Source organism: Oncorhynchus clarkii, chromosome 23 (genome assembly GCF_045791955.1).
Source record: "Oncorhynchus clarkii lewisi isolate Uvic-CL-2024 chromosome 23, UVic_Ocla_1.0, whole genome shotgun sequence".
Classification (NCBI taxonomy): Eukaryota; Metazoa; Chordata; class Actinopteri; order Salmoniformes; family Salmonidae; genus Oncorhynchus; species Oncorhynchus clarkii.
Genome location: NC_092169.1, coordinates 12844815 through 12855509, shown reverse-complemented (window position 1 = coordinate 12855509; position 10695 = coordinate 12844815). Strand labels below are relative to the sequence as shown.

The 10695-nt window shown below is 39.8% G+C and overlaps 1 protein-coding gene across 2 annotated transcripts; it reads left to right on the top strand.

Moving 5' to 3' along the window:
- Positions 1 to 613: 613 nt before the first annotated feature.
- Positions 614 to 8878, top strand: LOC139381941 (pleckstrin-like). Of its 2 annotated transcripts, XM_071125822.1 has the most exons (9): positions 614 to 896; positions 2876 to 3031; positions 3135 to 3316; positions 3452 to 3543; positions 3673 to 3857; positions 5057 to 5161; positions 5896 to 5979; positions 6203 to 6275; positions 8100 to 8878. In XM_071125822.1, exons 1-9 carry the CDS (start codon positions 855 to 857, stop codon positions 8237 to 8239), a joined length of 1059 nt encoding a protein of 352 aa, XP_070981923.1. In that variant the 5' UTR covers positions 614 to 854; the 3' UTR covers positions 8240 to 8878. The 2 variants fall into 2 exon arrangements, with proteins under 2 accessions (XP_070981923.1, XP_070981924.1); XM_071125823.1 differs by lacking the exon at positions 5057 to 5161 and having other exon boundaries at positions 708 to 896.
- Positions 8879 to 10695: the final 1817 nt, after the last annotated feature.

Below are 10695 nucleotides of genomic sequence, written 5' to 3'. Positions count from 1 at the left end.
ACATCCTGCCAAGATAACAACACACCATGTCATTGGATTTCGTTTAAAAGTTTGGTGGAAAAAAAACATTGATTACTTTTTTCAAATCCACGTTGATACAACATCAATGTTGATACAACTTCAACATCATCACATTGGATTTGTTGATGTTGTTGAAATTATGTGCCCAGTGGGATTGTTTCAGATGATCCAATATGGCTATTTTACATTTATTAGCCTACACTCTGATGTAAAAAATAAAATCAATAAATTAGTTTACCCTGATAATTTACTTGGTGTCTAACTCCCAGTCCACCATACTGTGAGATTGGAATGCTGTTTCAGTAAGAAAGTATTCAGGTTATTCTTAACAGCCTCTTTTGTTGCCATGACAAAAAAAATCAACCAGCATATCGCACCCAACAGTACACTTGTCTGTCCAATGCATGTACATAGTTTGCCTGCTCCATAGCAAGCTGCTCTATTCATTGGTGAAGTCATTTAATGTTGAGCTTAATTTTTAAAAATATAGATATTTAAGAGGTTTAAAAAGGAACAGAAAGGAGCAACCCCTGACTACAACCAAGGTTCAATATCAAACAGTTACATAGGCATCCTCTCTTTGACCAAGTCCAAACAGGGAGAGAATGAGCCGTGGCCAACCTTTTTTTACTACCACTGAGTAGGAAGGGGAAGCCATGCAAGCCACCAGCATTGTGACACACCCCAATGAACTTCCCCCTATCTCTAGCAGAAGCACACAATACTGGAGGTTGTATGTGAGGGTGATGGGTGTTCCTCCTAAAACTACTGTAGAGAAAGAGTGACCGTGTCTGCATCAGTCACTCAGATACGGAGACCAGCAGCCAGAGGATATGGAGCCAAAACAGATCAAAGAAGGATACCTGGTCAAAAAGGTGAGGGTGATAGAGGAAAACATGTTCCTCTTAAAAAAAAAACTTGATTACTATAGGTCTTTGTGTTGAACTTGGGCCAGAATGTAATACTGTAGATGTGTTGTGGACGGCATAGTTATCAGAAAATAGATGATCTCACATTTGAGAACGTTAGGGACAAGATCCATCAATGTAGAGACTGACAAGAGCTAGTAACATCGTCAGCTGGCACTATATTTGACTTTTTACATGTCCTACTTAAGTTGTCAGTCAAGTGCTCTAAATTAAACTGGAAGTTAGTAGATTAGTTCTAGAACTATTTGCATTTGCCCTGAGACGCTTCCCACATGAAAAAAATTATATAGTGTGTACTATGGTAGAAATACTACAGTATTCACTGTAGTGTTGTTGCGGACTTTACTGCATTATTTACTTCAGTCCGATAAAAACACTACAGTGAATACTGTAGTATTTACTGCAGTATTTACAGTTTACTATAGTATAAATACTGTAGTAAAAAAAAGAGTAATATATACTAGAGAAATTACTGTAGTGTTTTTGCCGATTGTACTGTAGTATGGTATACTGTAGTATTTACTGTAGTGTTTACTGTAGTATTTTTGTTTTATTATCTTTGACATAGAAGTGGGGGGATTTTTCCTTGAGGAAACCTACTGGAGAAATAATAAGAGAGCAAATGTGCCATAACCTGTAGGTAGGGCAAACTGGGTTCTGAACAGAGAATTCAGTGCTTCTGCTCTTGTCTATAACCATATGCTTTATACATGGCATGTAGGTTTCTTACTTACGGAGTGCACAAATTGGGATATGGGGGAGGGGAATGGGCAGAATGTATGCAAAGTACATACTGTAGTGTTTACTATAGCGAAAAAATGTAGTGTTTTTGTGGACTGTAGTGTTTTGGCAGAGTTTTTTGCAGTATTTAGTACACAGTTTTTTTTGTGGATAACACTGTAGTATTTACTATAGTATTCTACAGTATACTACAACATTCTAAACTAAGTACTACACATGATCGAGGAATAGTACAGTCTGTAGTATAAGTACTACACATGATCTAAGAATAGTATAGTTTGTAGTGTAGTTTCCTACAGCACACTTTGTTTTTTGTAATTTAGCTTAATTTAGAGAGAGACATGAGCAGATAGCAACAACTGTTTCCCCCACATACCACATTATCTGAAAATAGTCTTCACTCTTTGTATTTCTCATTGGCTGACAAATGACTAACTCAGATGATTGGTCCCGTGACTCTTAGTTTGGGGTCAGATGAAGATGGATAACCCATGACCTCACTGGATAATCATAATCTATATAACTTAATCTATTGAGTAGAAGATGATTCTGTCATGTCACATACTATACTGCTCTTTGCGTATAAACTTTTGCCTGTGCTATTCTTATGCACTCCAATTGTTATCAGTTGTTCAGTATCATTGGTTCATATTAGTAGAAGTATATGTAGTGCCTGTGATACTTTTGCATCATAAATCTCTATGTTGAACCTTCATTAACAAAGATGAGTGAAACTGAAAACAGAACATTTCACGAAATTGGGTATTGGATTGATGATTTCCTACGTATGCTTCCTTTTTGTATTACCTTTTTCTTTTTTGCTCTTGAGAATATTCTCTATTTGTAAGGATTGATTAAGCAACATTAAAATACTAAAATACATCATTCATGTTAGCTATATACATTTCATGCCCAGCATCCAGGCAAGCCGATATGGATTTGATAACACTATACATGATATTTCTCTTATACCTGTCTATTAACAATGTAATCTACTTTAATCTACATGTTTCTAATTGCAATGTATTTGAATTTGAGGAACAGAGTTGAGCGGTTGTGGAATATCTGTGGTATAGGGACAGATTCACTTGTGTAATAACAGAAACAGCTCAACTCAATGACTGCACAATCACAATGTGATTACAAATTCTATCAACATGTACATTTCCTCCTTTACTCTTCAGGGCACAGTGCTGAACTCATGGAAGGTGGTGTGGGTGGTGTTGTCTGAAGATGGGGTGGAGTTCTTCAAGAGAAAGACAGACAACGCTTCCAAAGGAATGATCCCACTGAAGGGAGCTGTTCTGACCAGCCCCTGTCAGGACTTCAGCAAGAGGACGGTACGGTCACGTCACCTTTCAGTATTAAATACGAGTGTAAGTGTCTATCATTACTGTAGTGCCCCTCCCCCCCATGTACTGCAACATTGTCATTTTCTTGCAGTTTGTTTTTAAGCTGAGAACGGCCAAGAACCAGGACCATTACTTCCAGGCATCCCACCTGGAGGAGAGAGAGTCCTGGGTGAAGGACATCAAGAGAGTCATCACCTGTCTGCAGGGGGGCAGAAAGTTCACCAGGAAGTCCACAAGGAGGTCCATTCGCCTCCCTGATACCATCAACCTCAGGTATGACCTATGACCTGACATACAAACTACCTATAATCCATGACTACACTTACAGGAGCTACGTACAGGTAATTGGAACTAAGTCATTTGATAACTTACGAAGTCTTGTCTACTTTCTTGTCTGCCTTTTCTCAGTGAGCTGTACATTCTAATGAGAGACCAGGAGGATGGTGTCAAAGAGCTGAAGCTGGAGAAGGAGAAGAGAGTCTACAATCACTGCTTCACAGGTACAGTAGCACATAAATGTATTAGGACTTAGGTGACAGTGGATTTCCTTTAACTTGTTTTGAGTCATTGAGTCTCATTGCGATAGATCGTACCACTTTTGATTATCTTCTTTATGCATGTCTCTTCAGGTGGTACGGTGGTGGACTGGCTGATTTCTAAGGACAAGGCCAGGAACAGGCATGAGGCTCTGATGTTGGCTACAGGACTCCTGACCGAAGGTTTCCTGCAGCCCGCAGGGGACATGTCCAAAGAGGCAGTCGAGGGAGGAGCAGAGTCTGCCGTCCTCGATGATCCAGATGCACTCTATTACTTTGTGAGTGGATGGGTTGATTATTGTTGTTAGTAATGTAGCTGCTAGTCTCAATATATTATTCCATATATGCTAGAAGATATGGAGATATAGTGGTCCTTTGCTAGAAGACCACACAGATTGGGATATGTTTGACCACTTCTGATGTTAGAAACATACTGTACATATAGTACCAGTCAAAAGTTTGTACACACCTACTCATTCAAGTTTTTTTTAGTTTTTTTTAACTATTTTCTACTTTGTAGAATAATAGTGAAGACCTCAACACTATGAAATAACACGTAATCATGTAGTAACTAAAAAAAGTAATTTAACAAATCAAAATATATTTTAGATACTTCAAAGTAGCTACCCTTGATGACAGCTGTGCCCACTGTTGGCCTTCTCTCAACCAGCTTCACCTGGAATGATTTTCCAACAGTCTTGAAGGAGTTACCACACATGCTGAGCACTTGTTGGCTGCTTTTCCAACTCATCCCAAACCATCACAATTGGGTTGAGGTCGGTTGATTGTGGAGTCCAGGTCATCTGATGCAGCACGCCATCACTCTCCTTCTTGGTCAAATAGCCCTTACACAGCCTGGAGGTGTGCTGAATCATTGTCCTGTTGAAAACAAATGATAGTCCCACTAAGCGCAAACCAGATGGGATGGTGTATCGCTGCAGAATTCTGTGGGAGCCATGGAGGTTAAGTGTGCCTTGAATTCTAAATAAATCACTGCACCCCCACACCATCACACCTCCTCCTCCATGCTTCACGGCGGGAACCACACATGCAGAGAACATCCGTTTACTTACTCTGCGTCTCACAAAGACATGGCGGTTGTAACCAAAAATCTCACATTTGGACTCATCAGACGAAAGGACAGATTTCCACCTGTCTAATGTCCGTTGCTGGTGTTTCTTGGCCCAAGCAAGTCTCTTCATCTTATTCTTGTCATTTAGTGTTTCACGCAGTCTGATTCACGCAGTCTCCTCTGAACAGTTGATTTTGAGATGTGTGTTTTACTTGAACTCTGGAGCATATATTTGGGCTACAATTTCTGAGGCTGGTCTAATTAACTTATCCTCTGAAGCAGAAGTAACTCTGGGTCTTCCTTCCCTCATGAGATGGAAAAAGCTACAATGTATTATAAGTGAGTTTTCAATTATGAGATAATACTGTATCCAAATGGGAATTTACATTGTATGGTGTGTTGCAGGCAGACAGTGGGTTCTTCTGTGAAGGCTACTCCAGTGATGAAGATGTGATTTTGAAGGAGGAATTTAGGGGTAACATAATAAAACAGGGCTGCTTACTCAAACAGGTAAGACTGTCTAAACACTCATTGAATATCTAGGGGATGAACAATTGTGATTATTACCAGATTACCAGCAGCATACCACCCTGCATCCCACTGCCAGCTTGCTCCTGAAGCTAAGCAGGGTTGGTCCTGGTCAGTGCCTGGATGGGTGACCACATGCTGCTGGAAGTGGTTTTGGAGGGCCAGCAGGAGGCACTCTTTCTTCTGGTCTAAAATAAATATCCCAATGTGCCAGGGCAGTGATTGTGGACATTTCCCTGTGTAGGGTGCTGTCTTTCAGATGGGATGTTAAACGGGTGTCCCGACTCTCTGATGTCATTAAAGATCCCATGGCACTTATCGCAAGAGTAGGGCTGTTAACCCCAGTGTCCTGGCTAAATTCCCAAGCTGTCTCTCATACCATCACAGTCACCTAATCATCCCCAGTTTACAATTGGCTCATTCATCCCCCTCCTCTCCCCTGTACCTATTCCCCAGGTTGTTGCTGTAAATGAGAATGTGTTCTCAGTCAATTTACCTGGTAAAATACAAAAAATGATATTTTGGGATGTCCTGAATGATGCTTTATTCCACACTTAAAGGGGTAATCTGCAGGCAGAAATTGTGTAAAGTAATAAATCTATAAAAAGGATGTAAAGTACCCCACACACAGCACCATATCTGTGGTCGGTGCTGTTTTCACAACTGATAGTACCATCCATGAGGGTTTGTTTTCATGCTCTCTTTTTTTCCCCCAGGGTCATCGGAGGAAAAACTGGAACGTGCGGAAGTTCATCCTCCGGGATGATCCTGCTTATATTCACTATTACGACCCCACCAAGGTACAGGATTACAGCAGAGTGGAACATGACACAAAATTATTTTCAATTTCAATATAATTTTTCAAGAATATAAAAATGTGTCTTTCTCAATCTTTCCCTCGCTCTTGGCTAATGTCTTTCATTCATCTCCATCCTGACTTTGTCTCTCTAGCTAATCTGTTATTTTCTCTCTCTTTGCCCTCAATCCCTCTTTCTCCCCCTTCCCCACCCTCTCTTTCTGTAGGTTGATGAGAGCCCTTTGGGCTCTATCCACCTGCGAGGGTCTGTGATCACAGCAGTGGAGTTTGTTCCTGAGGGTGAGTTAATTACTGGGGGGTGAATTTACACCGATCCAAATCCCACACTGAGTTAATTTACATGCACAGTAATAATTCGATATCAAACTGATTATGGCAGCAGGCAGATTATGCAATAGTCATGTAAACGCCTTACTCTGCTTATCTTAATTAGCTTAAGGTCAAAATCTAAGTAAGTGTACGCCGATTAATAACACCTGTTTTTTTTGTAATCTTTCAAATTGTTAGTACAGTGACAAGAAAAAGTATGTGAACCCTTTTGAATGACCTGGATATCTGCATAAATTGGTCGTAACTTCACATCTGATATTCATCTAAGTCACGACAATAGTCAAACACAGTGTGCTTAAACTAATAACACACAAATTATGATATTTGTCTTGTCTATATTGAATACATAATTTAAACATTCACAGTGTAGGTTGGAAAAAGTATGTGAACCCAAGGCTAATGACCACCAAAAGTGAATTGGAGTCGGGATTCAGCTAACCTGGAGTCCAATCAATGAGACGAGATTGGAGATGTTGGTTAGAGCTGCCCTGCCCTACAAAAAAACACTCACAAAATGTAAGTTTGCTATTCACAAGAAGAATTGCCTAATGTGAACCATGCCTCGAACAAAATAGATCTCAGAAGACCTAAGATTAAGAATAGTTTACTTTCAAAAAGCTGGAAAGGGTTACAAATGATCTCTAAAAGCCTCGATGATCATCAGTTCACGGTAAGACAAATTGTCTATAAATGGGAAAAAATCAACACTGCTGCTACTCTCCCTAGGAGTGGCCATCCTGCAAAGATTACTGCAAGATCACAGCACAAAATGCTCAATGAGGTTAAAAAGAATCCTAGTGTGTCAGCTAAAGTCTTACAAAAATCTCTGGAACATGCTAACATCTCTGTTGACGAGTCTACGATACGTAAAACATTAAACCAGAATGGGGTTCAGGGGAGGACACCATGGAAGAAGCCACTGGTGTCTAAAAAAAACGGAAGTTCGCAAAAGAGCACCTGGATGTTCCACAGCACTACTGGCAAAAAATGATGTATACAATCTTTATATGTCCGAACTCAAAATCAAACGTGCTTCCCGAAAATAAAATGGTCGCTGTGGTAGAACATTTATTTTGATTATTTAGATTTTATGCATTAATCAGAATGCCATAAGGTAGCCTATTTTTAGATGTGTCCATATAAATATGTTTATTAGGGAAATCGTTCTTCTTGCAAGGCATGTAAACGTTGTAATCAAACTATTAAATTAATCTGACTATCTCCCACAATAATCACAATATTGTATGCATGTAACTGTACTCACTGTGACTTAGTGCTCAATTCATTGCGGTTGTTTTGGCGGTGTCAGAGGTGGAACTGAGTTAGAGCTGTCAAATCCACAAGGGGCTCCAGGCATTATACCTAAAGATGCCATTGCCCATGCAGCCTTGTTTACAAGTTTGAAACACTAGAAGGTGACATATAATCTACACCCTGATTAGGATTGTAGAAATACTCAATATTTTGTTTCATGATTTTTCAATTTGAGTGTAATTATGGCCTACACTTTCTCATTCTGAACTGCGTGAATGGGGGGGGGGGGTGTGGCTTCGTGACCATGATCACAAGAGCAGCTGCTCACCGATTTGACTGCTCCAACCCAGTTCCACCTCTGACACCGCCAAATCATCCACTATGCGGGTGTCTGCTATCCCGGTTAATGCTTGATCTGATTGAATCTAGGCCTAGGACTATGAAGTGTACTGTTTACTGTTAGCAATTCCCTTTAAACTCTTTTGACAATTTTTTCTTCTTCATTGTTTCTTGGTTCAGCCAAGAGGTATGATGTTGATGGGAATCTCTTTGAGATCATCACTTCAGACGACACACACTATTTCTTACAAGCGACTACACCCGAGGAGAGGAAGGAGTGGATCAAAGCCATCCACACTGTGTCAAAAACCGGAAAGTAATCACAACAGGCCACATAGCTAATTTGAACAACTTACATTGAGGGATATGGATTATGGTTGGCATGTACAAATACTTGTTGCAGAGCCAGAAGGAATCTGAATTTAAATCATTTAGCCCTAGAATTTGAAGGATGAATGACTGATCCAAAATTCAGCTTTTACGTGTTGTATGTTTCTTATTGTAATTATGTTGAATGATTACACATTTCCTGTACATATAGATAATATGCACCCTCACATGCTTTCATAATTCACCATGATGTGGGTGCACTCTCACCTTTAGATATGAGATACAGGCAGACTGTGAAGAAGGGTACAATGTTTTGTGTAGAAAGGTGTGAAGTTCTGTAATGGTTTCTGGTGTGGCCTTCTGCTTTTCCATCCAGCTGCCTGAAAGAAATAGGAGTGTTAGAAGAATCTCACCATTGCAGACAGTTCCTATGACTGAACACACTTATCTGAACACACTTAACACGTATCATATCCTGCCTTTGAGGACCCTTGTCACTCTGTGGTTTTCATGATGTTCTTATCCCATTTCACTTGATATGCACATGGTCTATGTACTGACTGTATATATCTCTGTGTTCTAAATCGAGTGTCTGTCAAAAAGTATGAATTAAATATCTACTCCTTGTCTCCAACTTCTGGTTTCTGTCAAAAAGTAAGTGTCCAAAAAAGTTAGTTTTCAAACAACCAAGAATTGTGTGCCCCTACTATTTGACATGTATCTTTGACTCTCCTCGTGTTAATCTACTCCGACCAGGAGTTATGACATCCTGAAAGATGTATTGCCTCCCGGATACAGTAACAGGCAGGGTTCAGAACTTTCATGAAAAGCAGAATAGCAAACATATCATATCAAACTGTGCCTTTCCAAATCATGTCCAATCAATTTAATTGTAGATAGGTGCACTCCAACAGAGTTGAAGAAACATTTCACGGATGATCAATGGAAACAGGAAGCACCTGAGCTCAATTTCGAGTCTCATAGCAAAGGGTCAGATACTTAGATACTTGTATGCTTGTATGCTCAGTCAGATTATATGCAACGCAGAACACGCTAGATAATATCTAGTAATATCATCAACCATGTGTAGTTAACTAGTGATTATGATTGATAGTTTTTTATAAGATAAGTTTAATGCTAGCTAGCAACTTACCATGGCTTACTGCATTCGCGTAACAGACAGTCTCCTTGTGGAGTGCAACGAGAGAGAGGCAGGTTGTTATTGCTAGTTAACTGTAAGGTTGCAAGATTGGATCGCCCGAGCTGACAAGGTGAAAATCTGTCGTTCTGTCCCTGAACGAGGCAGTTAACCCACCGTTCCTAGGCCGTCATTGAAAATACGAACGTGTTCTTAACTGACTTGCCTAGTTAAATAAAGGTATAAAAAAAACACAAATAAATCGGCAAATCAGCGCCCAAAAATACAGATTTCAAATTGTTATGAAAACTTTGAATCGGCCCTAATTAATTGGCCATTCCGATTAATCGGTCGACCTCTAGTCTCAATGTCAACAGTGAGGCGACTCCAGGATGCTGGCCTTCTAGGCAGAGTTCCTCTGTCCAGTGTCTGTGTTCTTTTGCCCATCTTAATCTTTTATTTTTATTGGCCAGTCTGAGATATGGCTTTTTCTAGAACTTTAGAAGGCAGAGTTTTAAGCAGATTTAAGTGAAAACTGTATATTGGCCACTCAGGAACATTCACTATCTTCTTGGTAAGCAACTCCTATGTACATTTTGACTTGTGTTGTAGGTTATTGTCCTGCTGAAAGGTGAATTCCTCTGGGAGTGTCTGTTGTGAAGCAGGTTTTCCTGTAGGAGTCTTCCTGTGCTTAGCGCCATCCTATTTTTTTTTTTCCGGGAAAACTCCCCTTTATTTACTGATGTCAAGCATACCAATACCATGATGCAGCCACTATCATGCTTGAAAATAAGGCGGCAGTTACCGTGTTGGATTGGACCCAAACATAAGGCTTTGCATTTAGGCACAAACTTTTTTTTGTAGTATTACTTTAGTGCTTTGTTGCATACAAGATGTATGTTTTGGAATATTTATATTCTGTAAATTTGTATTATTATTTTCACTCTGTCATTGAAATCATCCTCAGTTTTCTCCCATCACAGCCATTCAACTCTGTAACTGTTTCATTCGACTCATAATCAAATCCTTGAGCGGTTTCCTTCCTCTCCGGCAACTGAGTTAGGAAGTATGCCTGTAACTTTGTAGTGACTGGGTGTATTGATACAACATCCAAGGTATAATTAATAACTTCACCGTGCACAAAGGGATATTCTAAATCTGCGTTTTTTTCCGTATATATCTACCAATAGGTGCCATTCTTTGAGTCATTGGAAAACCTCCCTGGTCTTTGATGTTGAATCTGTGTTTGAAATTGAGAGACCTTACAGATAATTGCGTGTATGGGGAACAGAGATGAGATAGTATTAA